This window comes from Aphis gossypii, chromosome 1, assembly GCF_020184175.1.
Source record: "Aphis gossypii isolate Hap1 chromosome 1, ASM2018417v2, whole genome shotgun sequence".
Classification (NCBI taxonomy): Eukaryota; Metazoa; Arthropoda; class Insecta; order Hemiptera; family Aphididae; genus Aphis; species Aphis gossypii.
In genome coordinates, this window is record NC_065530.1 from 8,671,623 (window position 1) to 8,699,414 (window position 27,792).

General features: G+C 27.5%; 3 protein-coding genes and 1 long non-coding RNA gene across 6 annotated transcripts; 2 read left to right on the forward strand and 2 right to left on the reverse strand.

Moving 5' to 3' along the window:
- Window positions 1-345: 345 nt before the first annotated feature.
- LOC114131071 (pre-mRNA-splicing factor Slu7) lies at window positions 346-3,172 on the reverse strand. The gene is made up of 6 exons (XM_027996202.2): window positions 2,954-3,172; window positions 2,700-2,885; window positions 1,740-2,042; window positions 1,445-1,668; window positions 1,080-1,386; window positions 346-1,017 (listed from the first exon to the last, which is right to left on the reverse strand). The coding sequence occupies exons 1-6, from the start codon at window positions 3,065-3,067 to the stop codon at window positions 427-429; spliced, it is 1,725 nt and encodes a 574-aa protein (XP_027852003.2). The 5' UTR covers window positions 3,068-3,172; the 3' UTR covers window positions 346-426.
- A 2,175-nt stretch (window positions 3,173-5,347) lies between these two features.
- On the forward strand, window positions 5,348-18,383 carry LOC126549104 (probable serine/threonine-protein kinase ifkB). Of its 3 annotated transcripts, XM_050197540.1 has the most exons (7): window positions 5,351-5,547; window positions 5,911-6,017; window positions 12,983-13,045; window positions 13,850-13,987; window positions 14,785-14,922; window positions 15,673-15,810; window positions 18,230-18,383. In XM_050197540.1, exons 1-7 carry the CDS (start codon window positions 5,445-5,447, stop codon window positions 18,296-18,298), a joined length of 756 nt encoding a protein of 251 aa, XP_050053497.1. In that variant the 5' UTR covers window positions 5,351-5,444; the 3' UTR covers window positions 18,299-18,383. The 3 variants fall into 3 exon arrangements, with proteins under 3 accessions (XP_050053499.1, XP_050053498.1, XP_050053497.1); XM_050197542.1 differs by lacking the exon at window positions 13,850-13,987 and having other exon boundaries at window positions 5,348-5,547; XM_050197541.1 differs by lacking the exon at window positions 14,785-14,922 and having other exon boundaries at window positions 5,349-5,547.
- A 527-nt stretch (window positions 18,384-18,910) lies between these two features.
- On the reverse strand, window positions 18,911-21,242 carry LOC126549105 (uncharacterized). The gene is made up of 3 exons (XR_007603256.1): window positions 21,156-21,242; window positions 20,767-21,022; window positions 18,911-20,638 (listed from the first exon to the last, which is right to left on the reverse strand). It is a non-coding gene; the product is annotated as an uncharacterized LOC126549105 (long non-coding RNA).
- An 858-nt stretch (window positions 21,243-22,100) lies between these two features.
- On the forward strand, window positions 22,101-27,561 carry LOC114129785 (protein inturned). The gene is made up of 19 exons (XM_027994626.2): window positions 22,101-22,404; window positions 22,466-22,712; window positions 22,777-22,963; window positions 23,032-23,117; window positions 23,189-23,463; window positions 23,524-23,613; window positions 23,674-23,751; window positions 23,838-24,000; window positions 24,068-24,112; window positions 24,183-24,242; window positions 24,299-24,567; window positions 24,631-24,732; window positions 26,013-26,101; window positions 26,155-26,235; window positions 26,306-26,478; window positions 26,546-26,607; window positions 26,677-26,866; window positions 26,921-27,021; window positions 27,084-27,561. The coding sequence occupies exons 1-19, from the start codon at window positions 22,298-22,300 to the stop codon at window positions 27,196-27,198; spliced, it is 2,520 nt and encodes an 839-aa protein (XP_027850427.2). The 5' UTR covers window positions 22,101-22,297; the 3' UTR covers window positions 27,199-27,561.
- The last annotated feature ends 231 nt before the right edge of the window (window positions 27,562-27,792 follow it).

Here is a 27,792-nt window from a genome sequence, read left to right on the forward strand (position 1 = left end):
TTATCAAAGTCTTGATTTTGAATGTCAATAATTAATTTCAAATTGTTCAATTTATTAAAAGTCGGGGTATTTGAGAATTTGATAAGTTTTATCGTGGATGGGAAATTGAACTTATCAAATATTCAAACTCTCGAGTACCCTTCAACATTTGGAAACATTTAAAATCAGTACTTTAATAAATATAGTTTGTTATGTTTGTATTTTATAGAATATAAACAACTGTATTCTAAGTTTAATAAGTTTGATAATCCATCCTAATTAATATACTTTTAAATGTTAGTACATTAATTAATAATTAGGATTTGTTTTATTAATGAACTAAGAGAATGAATAATATAAGCATAATATCTTTCCACTTAACATGTAATGTAATCTACAGTAAAATTGAACATTTTTATGAGAATATAATTTTAGTAAATTAAAAAATTATACAAAATTGGACATGGGATCTTCATCTCTGCGTTTTTTCATGTGATATGCTTCAATTTCTTCATCAGTAGGCTTAGAAACTTCATACATACTATTATATGGACGTTTTCTCTCGTCCATCATCATAATTCGATCGACTTCTTTCAATCGTTCATCTTCTTTATCTAATGCCTTTTGTAATGCATCTTTGATTTCTTCTTTTTTAGCCTTCTTTTTCATCATTTTCTTCTTCTTCTTCTTCTTCTTCTTTTTTTTTGACTTTTCTTTTATTGTTTCAGAATCTGATGAAGATGATGATGATGATGAACATTGAGAAGTAATTGTTTCAGCTATTTTAGGTTTGTCTTTAAATATACTAATAGACTCTGGGACAGTATTTTCAATAACAGGGACAATCTTTCCTAATTCTGATACATTTGTGGATAATGCAACTCCTGATTTGCCTGTGCAATAAGAGTTTTGTACCAATGAACGGCAGCATTTATAGCCCCATTCCCCGGCTTCCCAGTAAGAACCCCAAACAGATGTGTGATTAGAGGGGTGAACATCTTCTTCATAGCGTGAACGTATTATTCCCTTTTCTTCACCCTAGAAAAAAATGTAAAAAAAATGTCATTCTTATTGAAAGGTAATTGTTATTAAAGCCATACTTTAATAATATCTCCTCTTCTAGAATATTCAATGTACTCTTCAGTTTGTGCTAATAATAATTGTACAGGAGGTGTTTGCAAGTGTTCTTCTCCACCGTATTTTGCCAATACTGTATTCTGAGTTTTCTTTTTGAAACGATCTTTATGAGTTTCATACTCTTTTTTTAGTTGCTCTAATTTTGTGGGTTCGGCTAACAGATGTACATCAACACCACGTTCATATGCTTCCCAAGCAAATAACTGAGCTTGTGCATGTTTATTAGTATCACCACTGAATCTAACAAAATTCTCACCAGCATATTCCACTCTAAAAATAATCAATGAATTAATAACTTTTTAATATCTTTAACCAATTTACATCTTACTGTTCTGGATCTTCTCCAGGTTTGTGTGGGTTGTCCCTCATTGATCTTGTTTTAGGATCATAATAGGCAGACGATAAATCTAAATTTCTAAGATATTTTGCTGTATCTTCTCGAATTCTTAAATTTCTAACGGTAATACGTTGTTTGCTGTCTACTTTAGTTCCAGGCATGTCAAAATCATCTACATATTTATCTTCATCATTTTCGTCAGCAGAACTGTTACCCTGAAAATTAAATATTTAATTATAAAAATTGCTATAATTTAAATTTAATTGACTAAAAAAATTAAATTTACTTCTCCTTTTTCATCTCCATCTGCATTTAGTTTTTGAGCACGAAGGTCACGCTTAGCCTCTTCAATTTGCTGATACTGTTCGATAATTGCTTTATGCTGAGAAGGATCATACCCAGCCCATCGATCTCGTTTTCCATCAAAATCTTGATTAATTTCAGGTTGTACATGTTCATCTGGTGCAATATTTATGGAATTATGAATAGCTCCAACTTTTCGTGGTCTTTCAAAGCAGTCTTTTTTTTTATGTGTTATTGCACCACAGTTTTCGCATGCTCCTTTACGGAATTTAGTGCTAACAGATTCCTAAAAAATGTATCAAAGTAAATATTTTGATAATATACAGTGATGTTTTTAATATGAACTACATAATATCTTATCGAGTTAGGAATTACATAACTTGACTAATAAACCTCATTAACTTTTATTTTAATATAAAAATATACTTAGTTAAAGAAATTACTAAATATGAATACCTGTATAATATATAAAAAAAAAAATCATAATATTGACGTTGCGGTTATAAGTTTTTAACAGATAACACTCATTACTAAATATAAGTTCAATAAATAAAGAAAAATAGTTTAAAAGTTTGATGTATGATACATATTATGTATTGTAAGTAAGCAACTATAATTATGGATTTTGAATTATGTTTATTAGTATAAAACTATCAACAAATAATGTATTATTAATATTTTTTATTTAATTTTTTTTATGTTATATAAATATTTAACATATTTTAATGTTAACACTGAAAAATAGATTCAATAAAAATAAAAATATAATGCACCGTTTTAGTGTTTTTAACAAAATATTTTGTAGTAAATGTATACACATTAAAATGAATATTCTTTACATGCAAATGAAAGTTAAACAAAACATGTTGCTTGCATATATAATGCTTATATCACAAATAATCATTCAAATTAAAAACTTTATTATAAATTTAAAAATACTTACAGTGTTAACTCCTCGTTTATACCATTCATTTAAACTTGAATATTCTTGGGCTTTTCCAGGAACACGTTGATGTTTAAGGGTTGGGCCAGAAGTGCCATAATACCATGGCGCTGACGATATATATTGTGGAATGTGAGGATTGATATCTTTGCCCTCTTCGTCAACTGCAGCTGGAGCTGTTCCTGCCTAAATATATTAGAATCAGTAATTGACAGACAGACAAACTACAAAAAATGAATATTATTTCTACTAACTTTTCGGGCTTCTTCAAGTTCTTTTGCTTTTCTCCAATCTTCTCGTGATTTTTTTTTTGGTTCCTCTTCATCGTCATCGGTCTTAGTTTTTAAAATTTCTGATATTGTTGCCATTGTGTTATTTCAACAAAAATTCAACTTGCAGTCGTAGTTATTTAATTAAGAACTCTAAAATCAAAACAGTCGAGTAGCTAAATAATACTAAATACTGTAAATAGTGTTATCAATATATTGCCTTGATAGTTTATCATGGAGAAACGCTTACATAAATGTTCACGCGGCGTCGTACATAGATTACCAAATGTACAATTCATGATTATGTAGATTGTAGAATAATATATTATTTATTACCATAGATATAAAAGAATATCTTCAATATCTAAATTTATTACGTATATAGAATCAATTAGAGAGCCTATATAATAATATAGGCTCTCTAGAATCAATGATAGAATGTAGAATAGATTTTGGTCATAACATTTTTGGTCATCCAAAATTTTTTTATCGACACTTCAGAAAAATTGAATGATTTTTCAACTTCAAAATTACTTGCAAATTTTCGCGTTTTCAACAGATTTCGTAAAAATTTAAACTATAAACGCTTATAAACAAAATTGTCACTAACGATTTTTATTTTTTTTTAGCTACAATAAGAACAACTCGTAAGGAACTTTGTATTAAATTTTCAAGTTTTTTTGGTCATCCAACATTTTTTTATTGAGACTTCAAAAAAAAAAATCTCATAAAAATCGAAAATTTCAGTGGTCTATAAATAACTCAAAAGAAATCAAAATTTTTTGAAAATTAAACTGTATATAGATAACACTAATATAAACATTTGGTGAAAATTTCAAGTATTTCCAATAATTAGTTTTTGAATTACAACCATTACAAAAAAATCGATTTAGTCGAAAACTGATTTTGCGTGAAAATTCCCGTTTTTCCGTCACTTTTTTTTGTTTTTCTCGATTTATATGAAAACTGCTGGAAAATGTTTACTTTTTACCTCTATAATACACCAAGGATATTCACTTTACATCGGAAACCACCCCCAAAGTTTGAAATTGAAGCATTATTTCGACTAGTTATGCTGTGCACAGACACTCCGTTCAGAATCTAAAAATTAAAATAAATTAAATGAATAGGTAGGTATATTATTAATTTTTATAACAATAAATGGTAATAAAAATAAATGCATTGTTTTAACTATTAGTAAAATGAATTACTTTAAAAGAAATATCAAAAGGCAAGTATAGAAAATGTACTTGTGAAAGGCTAATAAAAATTTTCAAAATTATTTTTAGTATACTATAGTATACTATATTATATATAATGGACAATGGTATTTAATTGAATTCAAATTAAACGCAATCATTACAGTGCTCAACGCAACGCATATATAATATATAGCATAGGTAGTAGTAGCAATTTGCTAACCTAACCTAACCGTGTTTTTAAAAAATAACATTGTATACATTATCTGTGAGAAAGAGTAAGTTTTGACTTTTGGAACTTCACATTCATGCGGATAAGGTGTATTACTTAAAAAATAAATGTACATAAAAACGAAAAAGTAAAATTGTATAAAGGGTGTTAATCCAAAATCCAAATGCATGCATTCTACCTCTTGAACTTTAAAATGTGTCATATATGTTCTTTTAAATTCTCTGTCTGTAACCTAATATTAAATGTAGAATTCTTAGACATAAAATTAAAAAAAATTATGGATTTCTAAAAACAAAATAATTTATACGTTTTTGAAATTTTGATAAGTTTTTTAAAGTTCTTACTTTAAACTCTTAAAAAAAAATATTTTGATTGTAGATTTTTGATATTTCTTAATTGAAAAAAAAACTCATGAAGAAGATCGTTGTGTTAAATTTTCAATTATTTCTATAAAGCAAATAATTTTTAAAAAAATTTTCAGAAAAAAAATGTAAAAAAAAAAATTCATGCTGTTTTCCTTATAATTTTAGGAGATTTTTACTACTGACCTTTCAAAACACTAACTAAATAAAATTTTCTATCAAAACCCTGCTTTTCATTTTAGAAGATGAAAGTATTTTTAGACTACTTATCGTGTTATAACAGACATACACACACACACACACACACATACACACAAAACAACACACCATTGTAAAATCAATATATTTATCGCTACACTCAATATAAAACATTGTAAAAAAGCATATTATCTACTTACTAAATTTTTATGTTTAGTTTGATGTAGGTACCTGATGTACCTTAATTTATATATATATATTTCGTATACATGGAAGTCTACGTACAATTAATAATATAATAATAAAAGTACAAGTATAGCTATTTATTTTGGTGCTGGCTGAAAACAAACAATGCGCAACCAAATACTGCCGATGGTCGGTTTCCACGTAGCCTTATATAAATATTATATTCCTACTGGTCATAACAGTCTAGTTCTATAAAATTATTTGTTTTGAGTTCCGTTAATATAGTGTTTATATTTAAAATGGAATATTATACAAAAACATTGTACTTCCTAAAAAGGAAAAGGCAAATAGAAGACGAGCATAATTATCCCAAAAGACAAAAAAATATTGTGCAAACTATAGGTAAGTAATATCTCAACGTTTTCGTTGTTCAGTAACTAAATAGTTTATAGTTCAAATTTGAATGACCAGAAATTCTCAATTATAATTTGGATTTTATTTAATCTCCGCAAGTCGATCAGAGAATTAAGAATTAGATTAGTCTATTGATAGTAGTGCTATACTATTTTTTTTTACACACAACCAATGACACAATTGGAATATCATAAAATAACCGTTTTAGGAAAGGGGGTGCATCACTGTACAAGACATAAAGTTTGCTTGTGGGGTTTCCATCCTATAAATAAATAATTTAATATATATATTTAAATTATAAATATTCAATGTTAATTATTATGTTCTATGCTGCAAAACATACACTTGAAGATGAGGATGATGTACTTCTAATTGATTCGGATTACAGATTTTCCGATGAGGAAGACAATATCGAATATCGTGATCTATTAAATAAAAAAACACCCAAGGAGAACGAAGTAAGTATTTTTACTTAAATATAATATATTAATCACTTTCTGAGTTGATACTTATTTATTATTTTATTATTGAATTCTAACCATTTAATTCAATTATTTTGTTTTTATTTTGTTTTAAGTGACTTATTATTTTACCATTAAAAATTATAAAATATATTTATTATTATTATGATAAGTAAAGGTAGTCATAGTAATACTATAATATAGTATAGCATAGTAAAAGAAAAAATACAATGCATTCTGTTAAAAATTTATACATACAATAAAATTATCAATTTTTGAAAATATTGAAACTTTACTATAACGCTTTAAAAGATTAGTAAATGCAGATAGATTTATTCAGGGCAAGTATTTATTATATGCACTCAGTAGATGAGCGTTGTTCATTAGGTGTGCTTTCAGGATACATTTTTGCCAAAATATACCATTTTGGTAGACGAATCTTACGCACTTGTGTAAGGTTAAAAATTTTCTAATTATTTATCACCATCATTTCATTTTTGAGATTTAAAGACTATAATATACTTAATATAACTTACATGAATGTAAAAAATCTACAAATAATTTATAGAACGCTGCATTAACAACAATTAAATCACGTAAGTCATTAAATATTGAATTATGAAATTTAAATTACTAACCTACACATACCTATCTAGTGTAGATACGAGTAACTTTTAATAATGATCGTGATAATGGAAGCCTATATTTTTATATATATTTTAAATATAATATGTATTCTTAAAAAAGTAAAAAAAAAATTACAAATATAGGATTCAGAATATTATGTAGTCTGCGTATAAGTTGATTCCCGGGTACCTGTTTACTTACACCAATACAGTTAAATTGTTTCCCGGATCATTTAAAGATATGAAAGAGTAAATTTGCTATTGTTAAATTTCAGTAACGAAAATGGAAAAATCCAAGAAAAACAAATTTTTTTTGAGAGAAGTGATGACTAAATATATTATGACTGATAATCTCATTACCAGTTACCAGTGTTTAAAAACAATATATTTTAAATAATAACTTAACTACAAAACTTTTTTAATCAATAATAAATATCTTATATAATAAAGCGTGAACAATAGTTCGTTTCACTATGAAAAGAGTGCGCCTCGGTCGCCGTTTTTTCTTCCATGGCCCGCCGCCGTCGTTATCGCGAAAACAGGCAGTTCTCCAACGCCGCCGTCTCGATAACGCGTTTTTCTTAGGTTAGGTTCGATTATTACGCGGGTTTTCGACGATTTTATTATTTTTTCGATTTTTTTTTTTTATTTTTTTTTTTTTATCGGCTGTTTGTTATATTAAAATATGTTGTTGTATTTTCAAGTGTACGTTGCTTTGGGAAACGTTATATTAAATAGACAATTAATATTAATATAAGCTTTATTACACACGAACTATATGGAATTATTATACAGGTATATATGATGGCATACTCTTCATTTACATATAAAATTGATATGTCTCATAATATAAAAGCCCCTGAAAGAGTTGAGTACAGGTATAGTTAGGTAAGTCAAAGTTGTAATTGCAAATATTCTTAATCATACCTAAGAGTTTCTGTAGGAAATGTTTATGACACTTTTGTTATAGTATTTTATACGTATTTAACGCGTTTTCGATTTTCGCTCGATTATTATGCGGTTTTTCGAAAAATGTTCGCTTTTTTTACGATTTTCATACTTTTCCGAACGTTTTCCGTTCCGTTCCGTGCGTTTTGGGGTCTTCCGAGTACGACGACGTTTTCCTTCGATTTTTTGTTTTTATTCGACTGTTTTTTCCGATCTGTCTGATAATTTGTATATTATAATACAAAATGATGTTGTTTTATATTCAACCGTTGGTTGTTTGTTTTGCTGTGTGTTTCTAGACGACATTTCACCAAACAATACAATGTTCGTGTACATGATTATAATATGTTATAAAAATACCTATAGATATGAGTATTTCAACTGTACGTTGCTTTGAGAAACGTTAACGGCTTATTTTGTAGATTTATTATTAAATACGTTAAATAGATGTATGATTAAGGTATTTAAGTAGGTAGTGTTACAGATATACATTAAATAGATAATTAATAAGAATAATTAAGCTTTATTACACACGAATTATACGAATTAAAACTGAGCTGAACGAAAAATTCGTCGCAACACAGAAACGGTTTAAGTGCTCGAGATTCGGCATCAGTATCCAGCTTAAACTGTAGTCGATAGGATAAGGCGTAAGTTCCCCGTGGTAGGTAATAGGAGGTAGAGCGGGGTCGATTCCCTCTCTGGCTGTGCCTTTGGCGCATTTTTACGGCGACGCTCTAATTAACGTCTCTTCCGCCCGTATCCAACAATTTTTTTTGCATTTTTTTTCGAGTTAGTTTTTGATTTTTTAATTTGAATTTTGAAAATTAAAGCTATTGCTTTCTCTTATACGATAAATACATACGTCTACGATTTTTTCAATACCATATTATTACGATTATTATAAGTATATATACATATAAAGTGTAGACGTGTAGTACGCTACAACGCGTTTAAGGAGTACGTAATTTTGAATTGATATGTTTTATAAATTAAAAATATTTATCTTTTACTTAATACTTAAAAAATAATATATGTTTTATAGTTTCTTACACTTACATATCAAAAACAATATCTGAACTTTGACATTAGGAGGTATGAAAATTATGGATTTAACTTTCGGACATTGATTTACATCATATTATGATGACTGATAGCTAGACATTCAATTACCATTTTCACTAAATAAATTTTATAATATAAAAAAAAAGAACCAGGCATGCGACGGGACACGGTATGAGATTGTTCATATTATACTATATTGGTATCATAACCTACTATTTACACATTGTCCGCGATCCGGCGCAGTCAGATTGCCTACGTGGTGGGTTTAATGCCGTTTAATTCGATTTTTCCCCCAATGATAACTGACAACTCGACTTGAATGCTCGCATGTAATTCGACTTTATACTTATTATCCTACAATACAACATTAGACTTTCGACGTCGGAAGCGCAGGCGGATTGCATTGTCAGACATAGATTTAGGTACGTGATGACGTGATGATTGATAGTTAGACACTCGACTATCATTTTCGCTAAAACATTTTTTTATATACAAAAAGAACAGGGCATGCAATGGGAAACGGTATTACACCAGTTTAGGACTGATAACTAGACACTCAATTACCATTTTTCGTATTTATTTACTCCACTCCAGTACTTTTCTTACTTTTTTAGTGTATGATTTCTTTCTAGACACCCGATTACAATTTTCCATCAAATTCCTGATAACACGATGTTTACACAACCCCCTCGAAGGCGCCGAAGGCGGCTTCCACCAGCCCAGAAATCGAGGCACACCGACCCCCTCGAAGGTTAAGTTAGGACCCCCTCGGCTTCTTCCAAACCACCGGAGGTTAGATTAACTAAAATTGTGACTACTATACTTTTTACGATATTTTCTTTACAGTCCCGACTCCGACCTAGGGTATTCACTTAGACAATTTCACAGCAGAGCGAGGCACACCGGCCGCTATTATTATAAGTATATATATATACATATTATTAAGTGTATTACTATAACGCGTTAAGGGAGTACATTTTGAATTGTTATGTTTTCAATTTTTATGACATCTGATATGTTTTATAGTTTCTTTTATATCAAAAATAACATCTGAACTTTGACATTAGGAAGTATGACAATTATGGATTTAACTTTCGGACATCGATTTACATCATATTATGATGACTGATAGCTAGACATTCAATTACCATTTTCACTAAATACATTTTATAATATAAAAAAAAAGAACCAGGCATGCGACGGGACACGGTATGAGATTGTTCATATACATTATATTATATATATTGGTATCATAACCTACTATTCACACATGTCCGCGATCCGACGCAGTAGGATTGCCTACGTGGTGGGTGGGTTTAATGGCGTTTAATTCGATTTTTCCCAATGATAACTGACAACTCGACTCGAATGCTCAAAATATGTTATTCGACTTTATACTTTTTATCCTATAATACAACATTAGACTTTCGACGTCGGAGGCGCAGGTGGATTGTATTGTCAGATATAGATTTAGGATACAGATTTAGTTACGTGATGTGATGATTAATAATAGCTAGACACTCAACTACCATTTTCGCTAAATACATTTTTTTATACAAAAAGACAGGGCATGCAATGGGAAACAGTATTACGCCAGTTTAGGACTGATAGCTAGACACTTAATTCTTTTCTAGACACCCGATTACAATTTTCCATCGAATTCCTGATACACGATTTTCACCCGACCCCCTCGAAGGCGCCAAAGGCGGCTTCCACCAGCCCAGAAATCGAGGCACACCGACCCCCTCGAAGGTTAGGTTAGGACCCCATCGGCTCCTCCCAAACCACCGGAGGTTAGGTTAACTAAAATTGTGACTACTAGACTTTTTACGATATTTTCTTTACAGTCCCGTCTCCGACCTAGGGTACTCACTTAGAGCGAATATCACTTAGACCGAATATCATTTAGATCGAATTTCACTTAGACCGAATTTCACAGCAGAGCGAGGCACATCTAGTAATACAATAAATAAGAATGAATGACGCTAATAGGCTAAATATTATATAATAATATATTATAATATTTCCATTAATAGTACACTAATAATAGGAGAATCAATTCATATAATATACCTCAACAATAGCGATAATGTGAACTAAAAATCTCTAAGATATGTAATTTAAATTATTAAAATAAACCACCAATTTTGTTAGTAAAAAAAATTAATAATACAAAAAAAAAGGAAAAAGTCTAAAATAATTTAAAGTTTATATAATAATTGTGGCCTAGAGACTTACTAAAATAAAAAAATAAAAATATAATAATTGATAATTTATAAATTTATGTTGAACTATACATATATGTTAATTTTTTTTAGATTCTGAACGAAGTGATGAATGTATTGATTTTACAATGGTGTGTGTTTTTTTTTTTTTTTTTTTTTTTTTTTTTTTTTTTTTTTTTTTGTGTCTGTGTACAGCATAACTAGTCGAAATAATGCTCCAATTTCAAACAATGGGGGTGGTTTCCGATGTAAAAGTGAATATCCTTGGTGCATTATAGAGGTAAAAAGTTAACATTTTCCAACAGTTTTCAAAAAAATCGAGAAAAACAAAAAAAAAATGATAGAAAAACGGCAATTTTTACGCAAAACCAGTTTTCGACCAAATCGATTTTTTTTATGGTTGTAATTCAAAAACTAATCACTGAAAATACTTGAAATTTTCACCAAATGTTAATGTCAGTGGTATCCGTATATAGTTAAATTTTCAAAAAATTTTGACTTTTTATGAGTTATTTATAGACCACTGAAATTTTCGATTTTTTTGAGAATTTTTTTTAAAGTGTCGATAAAAAATTTTTGGATGACCAAAAAGTTTTGAAAATTTAATACAAGGTTCCTTATGAGTTGTTTTTAATGTAGCTAAAAAAAATTAAAAATCGTTAGTCACAATTTTTTTTTATAAGCGTTTTTAGTTCAAATTTTTACGAAATCTGTCGAAAACGCGAAAATTTGCAAGTAATTTTGAAGTTGAAAAATCATAAAAATTTTTTCTTTTATAACTAAGTTTTGAAAATTTGGTACAAGGTTCTCCATACATTTTTCTTCAAATATCTGTAAAAAAAACTCTACCGGATTCAGACAAAAAATTTTTATGAGTGTTTGAAATTTAAATTTTTACAAAAACCGCGTTAAATAACAGTTTAGCCTCAAACGATTTTTGATATTTGTTATTATTCAAAAAGTATAAGTCGTAGATACTTGAAAATTTTACCAGTTATTAAGATTCGCGTTTTCTTTACGTGATTTAATTTTCAAAATATTTTTTAATATAAGCTGATTTTTTTAAACCACCTTTTTCACCAACCACTAGAAATTATATCCTAGGCTGACAAATCATCTTCGTTCAGAATCGTTTTTCGTATACAATGATAACTATCATTGGATTCAAATTTAACACTCCTATAATATATAATAATGATCCATACGGCACCTAATGTACAGCAGAGCGGTACTCACTTGCCCGCTTTTTTTTTTTTTGGTGAAATGTATCAATTGATTGCAAATAGTATAAATTAACCTGTTAATATTAAATAAAATTTCTGATAACATATAAGAATTTGTTATATATATTTTTTATCATTAATACTTCAAAAAAAAAAAAAAAAAGATTATTATATAATATCAATCCGTTACTCGTTGGTTAAAAATCTAAAATAATAAAATTAAGATGGTTTTCAAACTATTGGTTTTACTTGAATCTTAATAAAAATTGAAATATAAAGAAATAAATACCATAATATCTACATGTGACTGGTGAGAAGGGCATAGGATAGATGATAATTTATTGATATTGTCTTAAAAGGATATAGTGCCATGACATCCTCCCTGAATGACAAATCTATATTTATATTATGTTTTAAATTTCATAATGCGAAACGGAATAGGCTTTCCAAACAAATTGTCATACATCATAAATTATAAAATAACAAAATTATAAAAAAATATAATACACTTTCATGATAATGATTTAACACTTATAATTATGTTATTAAAAAAACAAACAAGTATAAATTAGACAACATTTTGAGATTAATATTAGACAAGTCAATTTTCATTAAACGCAGTATCTTTTATTTTCAGTTTTTCTTTATTTATAATCTAAAACAATTTAATTTATAAATTATTTAAAATGGCATGTATATAGTGGAGTAGTGCCATAAAACATAATTTGCAGTTGATACACTCTAGTATTCATAATCTGCGTATAAATTTATCAAATCTAAACAATTTAAACATTTACTTTTCTTTTCCAAAGTCAATCAATATTTAAATATATTTTATTAATTTGATTTTGAATATGAAATTTTAAAATTTTTAGATTATTAGATCTTCTATAGTCGACCTCACCGGAGATGACGAAGCCGGATCAATTATTTCAATCGTATGTACCTGTATTATTCTAATATTTTATTAAATAATAACAATAAGTATAATAAGTACCTAAGTATATTTAAAAAAATGCATTCAACTATAATTTGCACATGTTTGTATGTGAATTATGCAAAAAATAATTCTTATCCTGAATTGTATAAGGCACGAAGTGGTAAATATACATCGGAATTCAAGCTGTACGAAGGCGTTTTATAAATCATACCTACGTTTGATATTTAAATATAATTCTGTAATTTGTACACCAAACGCAATAGATTAAATACTTAATAATTTTATTAGTTAACTTAGTCATGTTTTCTGTCCGATTTCATTTTCCAAATTATTTGATTGATTCTTAGACGTAGTACTAGGCAATTAAATAAATTGTATATTTAATTTTAGTTTACGGGACCATATTTCCTAACCTGACCTAGTGGAGTGATGGAAAATTTTTGCCTGCGGAATTAGTTACATTATAGTTAAAATAAAAAAATATTATATTAAAATTATATTAAATCATAATGATATTTGTTATACTAAAATATGTTGATTAAGGGTAGTTACGTTCTGAAGTATAAGTATATCTATAAATATATTTGTAAATACATACCTAATATATTAATATTTTTAATATATATTATATATATTATAAATAACTTTTTTTTTTCTATAAATTGTATATATATTCCTATATTAGGTCCTACAAATAATTTTTGTAATAATATCACAATTAGAAAAAGTCACATGTTCTCATTTTGCTAAACTATTATTTATGATATATATTATATTTTTTTGATATTTTAAATTTAATTAGACAAGCTCAGTTGAGGAATCTTCATCTGATGAAGATAATGATGATGATGATTTCAGTAGCACATCAAATACTAATGATTCTTATAGCGCACACGATATAATTGATCCGACTGTAGAAGATGACGACATTATATCAATCGTATGTACCCATATATTATTCTAATATTTAATTAGTTAATAATAATAACTTTAATGAGTATTTATATATAAATATAATTAAATACTCATATAACTACAATGTACAGATGTTTGTATGTATGTTATACAAATTCCATATGCTGGGTTTTATAATGCTCGGAGTTTTGAATACTTCAGAACTCAAAATGCACGAAGGCGCATTATAAATCATACATTCGTTCGATGTGTAAATAGATAATATAATTCTGTAATTTGGTCGCCAAACGGCAATAAGCTTAATACAATTACATAAATCGATTTAAGATTGTTATTTAAAAATAGAGTCCTTTAGATGTGGTATGCACGTCAACCTCACTCAGTCACTCATCTTATCAGCCGTTAATATTTTATTAAAACACGAGTAATTGGAAACATTTTAGTTTACAAACTTTGGTCCCAGTTAGAGGAGTGATGGAAATTTTTTGCCTGGGGAATTAGTTATATTATAGTTGTCAAAATTATATTAAGTCATTATAATGATATTTGTTATACTAAAATATGTTGATTAAGGGTAGGTAGGTTCTGAAATATAGGTATATCTATAAATATATTTGTAAATACTTAATATATTAATATTTTTAATAAATATATATTATATATATTATAAATAACTTTTTTTTCTATAAATTGTATATATATTCCTATATTATTAGGTCCTAAAAATAATTCTTGTAATAATACCACAATTAGAAAAAGTCACATGTTCTCATTTTGCTAAACTATTATTTATGATATATATTATATTTTAAATTTAATTAGACAAGCTCAGTTGAGGAATCTTCATCTGATGAAGATAATGATGATGATGATTTCAGTAGCACATCAAATACTAATGATTCTTACAACGTACACGATATAATTGATCTGACTGTAGAAGATGATGACATTATATCAATCGTATGTACCCATATATTATTCTAATATTTAATTAGTTAATAATAATAACTTTAATGAGTATTTATATATAAATATAATTAAATACTTATTTAACTACAATGTACAGATGTTTGTATGTATGTTATACAAATTCCATATGCTGGGTTTTATAATGCTCGGAGTTTTAAATACTTCAGAACTCAAAATGCACGAAGGCGCATTATAAATCATACATTCGTTCGATGTTTAAATAGATAATATAATTCTGTAATTTGGTCGCCAAACGGCAATAAGCTTAATACAAATACATAAATCGATTTAAGATATGTTATCAGCTGTTAATATTTTATTAAAACATGAGTAATTGGAAACATTTTAGTTTACAAACTTTGGTCCCAGTTAGTGGAGTGATGGAAATTTTTTGCTTGGGGAATTAGTTATATTATAGTTGTCAAAATTATATTAAGTCATTATAATGATATTTGTTATACTAAAATATGTTGATTAAGCGTAGGTAGGTTCTGAAATATAGGTATATCTATAAATATATTTGTAAATACATAATATATTAATATTTTTAATAAATATATATTATATATATATTATAAATAACTTTTTTTTCTATAAATTGTATATAATATATTCCTATATTGGGTCCTAATAATAATTCTTGTAACAATACCACAATTAGAAAAAGTCACATGTTCTCATTTTGCTAAACTATTATTTATGATATATATTATATTTTTTTGATATTTTAAATTTAATTAGACAAGCTCAGTTGAGGAATCTTCATCTGATGAAGATAATGATGATGATGATTTCAGTAGCACATCAAATACTAATGATTCTTACAACGTACACGATATAATTGATCCGACTGTAAAAGATGACGACATTATATCAATCGTATGTACCCATATATTATTCTAATATTAAATTAGTTAATAATAATAACTTTAATGAGTATTTATATATAAATATAATTAAATACTCATATAACTACAATGTACAGATGTTTGTATGTATGTTATACAAATTCCATATGCTGGGTTTTATAATGCTCGGAGTTTTAAATACTTCAGAAGTTCAGAACTCAAAATGCACGAAGGCGCATTATAAATCATACATTCGTTCGATGTTTAAATAGATAATATAATTCTGTAATTTGGTCACCAAACGGCAATAAGCTTAATACAATTACATAAATCGATTTAAGATTGTTATTTAAAAATAGAGTCCTTTAGATGTGGTATGCACGTCAACCTCACTCAGTCACTCATCTTATCAGCCGTTAGTATTTTCTTAAAACACAAATAATTGGAAACATTTTAGTTTACAAACTTTGGTCCCAGTTAGTGGAGTGATGGAAATTGTTTACCTGGGTGATTAGTTATATTATAGTTGTCAAAATTATATTAACTCAGTATAATCATATTTATTATACAAAATGTAGATGATAAAGGGTAGTTAGGTACTAAAATATATATTGTGAATCATGGTTTATACTTGTAAATGTTTAACACGGCACCGGACTCTAAATAGATCAGTCTAACAGATGTATGATCTTAATAACTAACTAATAAATATAAAATATTGATACGTTTTCTTCTATAAATATATCTGTAAATACATAATATATTAATATGTTCAATATATTTATTTATCTATTATAAATAGATAAGTTTTTTTTTATAAATTGTATATAATATAAAGTCCTACAAATAATTCTTGTAATAATATCATAATTAGAAAAAGTCACATGTTCTCATTTTACTATACCTACTGTTATTTATGATAATATTATATATGCACGGAAAAAAAATAATTATATTATAGTTAATAGTTGGATAAATTTTAGTTGAGAGAACAACATTTCTATTGATATAATATTTTATTTTATTATCTTAACAATATCATTTAGTTACATGTATTGTATAAATTTAGTTGCTGTGTGGAAATATTACAATCTTTTAATTGTGTATTATAACTTTTATATGATGGCGTTGACAATCCCATTTAGTTACATTTTTGCGGTCTCTGTATTTTAATTATAACACCACTTTATGTTGTTATAGTAACTATTTCAGTGGTTAAAAATTATGCAACTATAATCAATTCAATCCATAGATAATAAAGATATGGATAGGCTATTCATCAATATCAGCGTTCCAAAAGATAAGAATTTGAGGTCTTATTAGTTTTATATTCCAAGACGACGCATTTTCTTTTCTAATAAATAATGTTAGCGCACAATATTAATTATTAAAATATATTATTATTTATTATTTAATAATAAATAATAATAATAATTTTATTTATTTATAGGTAGTAGGTATTAATAATATTTAAAATTATTTTCTCTTTAACATAAATATCAAATACTATGGATCTATAGTATTTGTAAATATGTTTTTATGCTGGATACCTGTTTTTTGTTTTTCTGATATTAATCTGTTTTTCGTGAGGTTTTTGTTGTCAAGTTTACTATTATTAATAAAAATATATATTATATGATTCATGTATTCTCATTGTAAACGAAAAATATCAGTATAGGCTTCTACTTTTTTTTGTATAAAACCTATTATATTTTCTTTAAAAAATATATTGTATTTCTTTGTAACCAAGTTCTAGAAAATATATTACATTAATTCATAGGCGTGCGTACGGGGTGTGCAGGGTGTGCAGCTGCACACTCTGCAAAAATTTGTGTCTACTTTTAATTTTTGATGAAAAATTGTTAAATTATTTATAACTGATTATTGAGAGTAGGTCAATATGTGTAATATAATATTTAAATAAATAATTGTTTTTATTTTATACAATACCTAGTCAATAGTAGGTAATATTAAATTTATATCTAATATTCTTTATTTTCATTATCAATAAAACAGCGTCTAAAAATTTAAATTTATTATTAACTAATTATTATAATATAGAAATATTATTTATGTAACTGAATTGTTCGATTGTAGTAGGTCAAGTAACTCATCTAAAAAAAATGCACACCCTGTGAAAAATTCCTGCGCACGCCTATATTTATACCTATAGGTACCTATTAATATATTATTATTATTTATACGTGATGAAATACTTATAATATATTTTAGACTAATGTTAATATATTTATTCCTCTATAATCAATAACCCGTTGGTCGTTCATACTGTTTTTCGCTATGTAATGATTTATCTTTGAATTCAAATTTTACATATCAAAAGTGATCTTCATTCACGATAGTGAAGTACACTTACTTATTTTCTATAAGCTAAGATACTTCCTATTTTTTAATTTTTTTTTTCTTATTGATACATTGTTATATACTTGCAGCACCGGAAGGAATGTATCCGAGAGGCATTCGAGACGTATTCGCAAAACTATACAGAGAAGAAGGACTGAAAGCATTGTACGCCGGTGTAACGCCAGTTATGCTCCGAGCATTCCCTGCTAATGCCGCTTGCTTTTTGGGCGTAGAGTTTGGATTAAAGGGTTTAGACTTTATTCTTCCCCCGAAAAAAAATAATTCCCTAGAAATTAACTAACAGATATTCTCAAATTTCTTATAGCTAAGGTACATGAAAAATAATTATTGTTTGATTTTATATTTTTTGTTGGGTGGTATTAAAATGCCTAAAATTTATCTCGGGTATTATAATATATATATATTGTTGATAATAATCCTTTTTTTTTGTACCATAAATATGAAACAATAAAATTTTATGATCATATACAAGCCTGGGAGATTACTTTAACATCATGTTTATATTTTTGTACATCATTTAATAATATACCAAGTTTTCAAAACCCATGTACATCTTCCCCTAATAATAATGGAACCATGTATATAGTGTTTAAGTCTTAATTATTTGTATATTATTATATGTATTATTTTGTTTCTTTTTATTATATACTTTAAATAAATCTTATTTAATATATTTATATTGTTTATTTATTTAATATGTTCCAAGATATTTCCTAATATTAGCAAATTAGTATCATTCATCAATTAAATAGTAAATAAATATGTGTGTACTGTATACCCTAGTAATATAATATGAAAGATAGATAACTAATAAATATTTAACAACTATGTATGATTACTATAGTGCAGTAGTAAATTCTTCTGGATTCACGACTGTCAAGTGTACTTATTTACCTATGTAGTATAATGTAAATATACCTAACATATGAACATATGGTACATACTTTAGGTTTGCCTGATTATATGTATTAGGTACTTAATGTAATAAATATATATAATGTAACCCTTGTAATAAATTTGTAACATTAGTACTTTACACAAAGTTAAATAGAACAAAAATAAAGTTGGGTCTACTACACATTTTAGTTGATTTGATAATCCAAAAAATAAATTGTAATCCACTAAATAGGTTAGATTAACTAAATAATTTGTAAACATTACTTTTACTAACTATTATGCATGGTTGAATAAAATAAAACTAAAGTCAGGTTAACTAAACAGTTAAGTTACGTTGATAGTAAAACAGGTTGATTTTATTAATTCTAATGTAATATATTGGTTGAACCAACTATAATATTTAGGTAAAGCAATCCCATGTAATAGTAAACATAACTATATTGTTTAATTCCTACAATGAAGAAGTTTTATTGAAATTGCAACTAAATATAAAATTGAAACAGCTAAATATTTTTAACTAAACCAATTTAGTATTTATAAGGTGGTACTCTTATAGATTGTCCCTATGTTAACCTGAAAATACGATTAAAATAACCATTTAAATAGTTGAGTTAAACCTTTATTTTTTTCCGTGTGTTTTTTTGATATTTTAAATTTAATTAGACAAGCTCAGTTGAAAAATCTTTTTCTGATGAAGAGGATGATGGCGATGATGATTCCTTTAGCGCTGATGATGCATTTTGACAACAATAATACCAATTTTGACACTTCTAACCGATTAAGACGAAAACTACTGATAATGACAACCCCCATCAATTTTGACTCACCTTACCTATTTTGACAACCTCCATAAATTTTGACTCACCTTACCTATTTTGACAACCTTCACGAAGTGTTTATACTTTTTGTTTTTTTGTAAAGTTTTTTACCATTTGCCCTTTTATATTTATATACCAAGAAACATTTTTTTTAGTATTAATGTTGTTTGTTAACGTGTACGACGTTTCTATACAGATGACGCGAACTACCGTCACGTGAACGTGGTCGGCTGGAGAATGACGACCGCGGCGGGCTCCGCGACGGTAAAGCACCGACGGCAAACGTTCGCCCGGTACGGAACGGTTTTGAGAGGGCGGATCGACCGCGGACCGCGCGCGTTTGTCGTGTTCGACGGTGCGGAGGGCGTGCGCAAGCCGGTCGACCGATCGTTTCGCGCAACGGCGACCGAGTGAACTTGAGCCGTTCTGCCTGCAAGTGCCAATAAAACGATGTGACGTGTCTATAGAACGAGTCAAATGCGGTAGATGCGACGAGTTCATATTCTGTCCTTCCGCACTGCCGTCATCGTCTTCTTCGCGTTGTATTCACCGTCAGACCGTCTTGTGTCTTGTGATATGCAGCTCGTCTGCAGTCGGCTTGGATGATTTTTCTATTTTCGTCGTCGTAGGTACTACGTGTTCCGTGTGCCGTCTGCAGCAGTTTGTAAAGTTTTTGTTTTACGCACTTTCGTCGTTGTGCGTGCCCGTGTGCCCTGCAGTGGCGTACACGGTTTTTTTTTGTCGGGGGGGTCGAGGTAAAAACTAAAAATATAAAAAAATTTACAATTAACAAAATTATGACTTAATAATTTTAACCTAGATCTCGGAGAAAATTTTGGGTGGGTTACACCCCTTAACCGCCCCCCCCCTGCGTGTGCCATTATACGTACCTATATACTGCGTGGTCGTTTAATTAGTGTTTTCACTGTGCGGGCCCCGTTGTGCCATCTGGTACATGCACTTGTGTATTTTGCCGTGTCTGTGTACGTGCCCCGTGTGCCGCCGTTTGGAGCCAGTTTTAGGAGGACCTACACCCTTGCCGACTTCAACTTCGGAGATCGTATGGATTATAATATTTCAACTACGTATAGACTCCGAAAGTTCCAATACATGAGTATGATTTAAACAAAAACTTACCATTGTGTACTATTGTAAATAAAAAATAAAAAACTTTATTTAAAAACTATGAAATATCGAGTTCGAAAATAAATAAAAGTAAAAAGTGTTTAAGACATAGAATGTCATAATATTATATAATGATAGAATAAATTATTCTCACCAATCATCGCGTTTCTTGTCTATCATATTATTGATTTTAATAAAATTATACGTTCCTTGTTCTTCTTTTGCGCTTATCTAATATGGTCTATATAAATTTATATATGACGGTTACCACTGACATAGATACATAATATGTATATATAAATGTATAACGGTTGTTATAAATGATCATTATGATTATTATGTTCATGTCGTATACAATATCTATCTCAGGTCGTATAATAATTATTGTATATTTATATTTACCCGTGTAGATAATGTCATACATTTTTATTTTTTAATCGACCTAATGGCTAATAAAATAGTACCTAATGAGTAATCAATCCACATAGTACACTATATACAGTGACCATACGATGTGTGCAATACACACCTTGCACACCCGGTAGTTGAGGCACTGCTAGCAGGGGAGGCCAAACAGTCGATTGCGGACAATTTCAAAATCGATCATATTTGAATTTATTTTTAGGGCCACGCGCCCTATATGTTTCTTAATAATTATTAATAATTATAAATATTCAATAATAAAAAAAAAATTCTATGAAAGCAGGATTGGTTAAAAAAAGCGCAGCCCAATAAAACCCACTCGGTTTTTTTTGGGGTTAAACCTATCTTAAATTAAATAAATTGGCGACCATAGAAAAGAGATTGGTGACCCTCAAGGGTCCGTGAACTACCTTCCTCAATGAGTGCTAGTGTGTATAACACTGGTGTGTAGAACACGGGCCTAAGAGAGCGAAATGGAAAAATAACCTGGGGAACACATAATTAATAATAAGGGAATACAAATCAATAATTTATGTAAATTTAACAAAGCTAAGTTATTAGAATAATAAAACATGGTAGTGAACCATAGACATACAGGTAATTATATGTCTATATAGTATACAATGAACAGTGGCATATTTTCTTATCAAGAATTGATAAGTATGTTCATCCAAAGTGTTCGTAGTTTCGTACGAAGTAGTATAGCCTACCATAGTACAATACATTACTATTTAATACCTACTAATTACAATTTACAACTCGATTCCTTAAATTTGTCATATTATTTTTATTTATTATGCTCATATTATAGTCATATTGTTTATATTTTTTAGTTTACCACTGTTGAAGTCTCCATTAGTATTTTTTTTTAATATGAATGAAAATAATGTTTTTGGCAAATCTTTCAAAACATACTTAAGTGATACTGATAGTTCTTCAACACATTCATCTTGTGAATGTAACGATGTCAACTCAAATGTGTAAGCAAAATATTTTTTTTATAATAAAATATTCATTATACAGTATTCATTATTTTTCAAGTTCGGATTTTGAATGGGAAAATGAAATAACTGACCAGGGAGAACTATTTTATGTTAAATGTTCACCACGAAAACAGACAAAATATACCAAACACAACAAGATTGAATCAAATGATGTTCCAAAAAAGACCAAAACCGCAGCAGGGAAATTAGTTAAGCTTTTGAAACGTAAAAAAAGGGGTAGAGATAGAAATGATGGTTCTAAACATACTGGAAATTCTAACAAAGTCACTTTTTTGGACACACAAGTATGAACCTTGGTTCTTAGGTAAAATATGGATGTGTGTGTATATATTATATTTTAAATTCTAGGAAGGAGAGGTGAGAGAAGTTACAGTTGAAGTTGAAAATGATAGTTATAGTAATCTTGGGAGAAGAGCTACATTGACTGAAAAGCTACTGGGCTTATCAACAACAGTTTTTGAAGACGGTTTGCGTATAATGGTAGCATCAATTATTCCAAATACTCCTGTTGATAACCAGAGATCTATAAAAATAGGTATATTGTTATTTGGTATATATCTGTCATATCTGAATAAAAAATGTATTATTATATATTATACATAGGAGATTGGCTTAAAATTATTAATGGAGAAATTGTCACAGCTAAAACTTTGGATCAAATTCTATCAAACATAACTCCACCAACTACAGTAATGTTTTATGGAACACAATGCTGAATAATTATAATAGGCTATACAATCTAATTTTATATTACCATTAGGTTACGGTAGTTGTTCAAAGAGTTGCAGTTAGCTTAGTTGGTGATGATAAACATAATAACCAACAGTTATCAAGTTATTTATCTTTGAAGACTATTAATGATGAATTTGTATCGGAACTTGCTAAATATCCTGTAGCTGTCATGTACCTCATGTCTGAAAATTCAAATACTATTTATGTGTATCCTGGACCATTATCTATATTTAATCAAATTAAAGGAGCTTTTCAAACTATTAGCCATATTGTTCCACAGATTGTCAAAAACCAGACTAAAAGGTAAAAAAAAATTTAAAAATGATAAAAATAATACAATTTACATATTATTTTATATTATAGTACATCAATGATATGTGATGATCAACTAGTTCATTCAATATTTTTATTTGAAGGGCAAGGAACGTTTATTTTTATTGCTCCAGATTCAAAGTAAATACTGTATGATAGTTATACATATAATATATTTATATATTTATTCTGTTTGATTAGGTTAAATTTAACCTATGCTAATTGGATGGCTTCTAACATAGTAAGAAATTTATATTTCTGCTATGAAAATTTAAATAGGTAATTTATTTTATTATTTACTTCATACCCTTAAGTTAATTTTGTTTTATTACATAAAAAATTTGCATTTATTTTTAAAATTTTAGTTGCTTTTCAAATGAGGATAATCATTGCTCATTAGATAAATACTTTACAATCATATTCTCGGAGTTATATGATATCAATATGTTTCACAATATAGAAAATTCTCACAACCTTGAAAAATATTTACCTGCCTCTAAAAGTATTCCTTTGCCAAGAAGTATTCAAGTAAATATACACTTTTTTTATACAAATTTAAATATATCATTTATTATTACTTATTATTTATTTTTAGATGGAACTTGATGATATATTAAATGAATTTGAGGCCAATTATGTAGTATGTATTTTTATACACATAATTTATTATTTAAAACATATTTATTTTCATGATTTTTCATTTAAACTAGTGTGAAGACACCAGAGAACCAAGACCATATTTGATTATTGGTACATCAATTTATTACAAGGTAATTAAATTAACTTATGAAAATTCCATTAATTGAATTATAACACTTTATCATAGGAATACTTATTGTCATCTCACTTGAATTGTGAAGATCATTTGGATATTCACATGTTTTGCTTACAAAATGGTTTGTTTCATCTGCTTAACTCAGAATACTTGGAGCGTTTAATAATATTTAGAAGAGTATATCCTTCGTCAATTAGATCAAATAGTACATTTGTTGGCTCTGTGTACACGCTACCAAAAGCTAAATGGTATTTATTGATAGTCGGACGTGGAAATAATCTTATGGCGACACTCCTTGAAGTTGGTCCTTGTTGTCTAAAGTAAAAATAATAATTAAAAAATGCTCATAGTAAGGTTTTATTTAATATTTGGTTTTGATACAGCAATGAAGTTTTTGATGGACCCAATGTTGAATATGTTGAAGAAGCTGAAGATACGTTAGAAAGTATTCTGAATATGAATGTTGATGAAGTTGCAGAAAAATGGTACTATAAAATTCTATATAATAATATATTACAATAATATTAACCTATTAGTCAAGCTATGGTTAAAACAATTGCTACATACACCTATATATTGTCATATCACTTAAATTAAATGACACATCTATGTATTATAAATAGATTATAAATTTATATATTTACTTAAGTTAATGATTCTAACAAAAATTTAATTTGATCAGCATTATTAATGTAAAGTGAGGTACTGAGGTACAATGATATTTGTTAATAATTTTAGATCTTATTGACTCTATAATATTAATTCCCTATTGCTGTTTTATATTATAAAGGTAGAATGTCGAACAATATAACAAGAAGATTTAACATAATTATTATGACTAGAAATACTTTTATTATTTTCAAATAAACATATAATATTTTATTGAGGTCCATTTGACAATTAATATCATATTTATGTATGGCCATTTACATATACATACAACAGCAGCATGTCCCCTCAGCACATTTTGAGTCTCAAGTTCTACCTTGTTAGCGACTTACATTCTAAAATACATATTATAATATTATATTTCCATACTACTTATTATGATATTTTATGTATCATATTTTAATAGTAATGCACATTTGTAGTATATAGTAATTTTAATTAACTAAATATGATATGAAATATTACCTAACCTAACCTGGGTGGGGGGGGGGAATTAAAGATTGCACCTATAAAATTGTTAATAAATAATTGATATAAAAGAGAAGGGACTTTGATTGTGGTACAAGGGAAGAGCTAATAATCTGTTATACAGGGAAGATAATGGGAACCATCATGAGTTTGGTATGCTAATATTGTAGATGTATGACAATTTAGATTTTTACAGAAGCTTTAAAGTTTAAACAAACTACAATTTTAATACATGATTATGTCTTTTATAATATATTCATAAAACACTGAAAATATTTTTAAATTATCCTGAAATTTTACTTTTCTCTAAATATATTATTTATTAATAATGATTTAAAATGTATGTAAAATAACTTAGATCTTAGATTGTAAATTATAACATGTAGCTATGAAATAATATTGAGAAGCTTAATATTATTTTAACTTAAGTCACATTTTACAAGCAATAGGTACTTTAATTTTTGATAGTAATGTTACAAACATCGGGGATAATAAAAATCTATCTGTGATAGTAAAATTTAACAATATAACACAATGTGTAATTCACATCACTCACTAATGGTTTTATAGATATACATTATATTTTATTTTATTTTGAATATTCTAGTAATTTGTCTTTATTTTTTAGGATTGAAGGTAATATAATGCAAATAAACCAAATGGAAAACATAAAAAATGCAGGATTAAACATGTCTGCGAATAATAAACAATTAAGTGGTAATATATTTCTTTGAATTCTTCGTTTGGGTTTATATAAAATTTTTTTTCAGGTTTGCAATTAAAAAAACCAGAAATAATTTCTATATTAAAACATAAAAATGACATCACATCAAATCCACAGTTACTTAATGGTAAGATTTAAAATATAGTTCAATTGAAATATTATATTACATAAGATATTTTAAAATTATACTAAAACAGATTCTAGACAGTTGGATTCATGTTCAGAAACAAGTTTAACAAGTAGTGGAGCACCTAGCACAGAAGACAGCATGTATGTACAAGGACCAGTGTTTGGTCGTCGAGCTGAACGCATGATGAAAGCTTCATCAATTGAGTGGTCTGATAATTCTGAAGATGAATATACCGTTTCAGTAATATTATAATTAATGTTTTTATAATGGGATACTCAAAGTATATTATATATATATTTAATTTTAGGATGGTTCACGGTCAATAGATATGACAGATATTACAAAGAATTTGCCTGTATTACCAAATAAGTAAATGTTTTAAATTAACAAGTAATTTGTAATTAATAAAATGTAATATAAAAATATTTTTTGTTTTAGATTTGGTTTAGGCAAATTATGTATGCTATTTCGTTATCTTGATATAAACTGTCATACTGGTGTTATGCTATGTTCACCATCAATATACAATGAAGATAATTTAAAAACCAAAGATATATTCAAAACTATTGATGACAAATTTAATTCAACTGTTACTATAATACGAGATTTATTTGATGATTCAAATCAGGTATAAATGCTATAAAATATAAATAAATTAAAATTATTTCAAATTATATTTTAGGATGAAAACAAAATAAATGAGATAGGGGTTTTATTTCAAATACTTTCATCAAACACAGATTCTCCAAAAAAATCATCTATGATAAAATTCTGGGTAATGGGGTGAGTATTTTTTTAGGATAATTATTAATTAACAAGTAATAACCACATGTATTTAATTTTAGGAGATTAATCAAAGAACCAAATAAACGAGAGTTATATGTTTGTCATGAAGAAGGGATACCTCAAAATATGGTTGAAATTGCATTTAAATTGTGTACAAATTATGCAACTGGATAGAAACAAATTATGTTATAAAATAAATATTTATAAATAAAATTATTATTATGTTATGTACTATGGGTGGTCAACATAAACATGTTCGCGAGCCACATAGACAAATACAATTATGCGAAGAACCAAAATGTTAATAAATACATTATATATAATTTAATAAATTTTTATAAATGATTACCAAAAATATTAAAACTTAAGACAATAGTAAGTAAATTTTGATTGTAAAAATAAGACGCGAGCCCTATCTGACTATGATGAGAGCCGCAAGTAGGCCACCCCTATTACGTATTATTATTATATTAAATTGAATTATAATAAATTTGTGTTATTTGTGGTCAAGTAGACAGTGGTTATGTGAATAATAAATTGTTATTTTTTTGGATAAAAACATAAAAATTTGTGTATAATTTTAGATTTGAAAATAAAATTATAACTATATGCAACTTCTAAGTTTGGATTTTAAAATAATTAATAGTTGACATTTACCTATATTCTGACAAAATAAATCTAAAACTAAATCACACCTATTCTAAATAAAGGTAATTAAGTGGGTACTGTTTTTTGTACATTAGGTTGCATAGGCAAACCTGTGGAGGG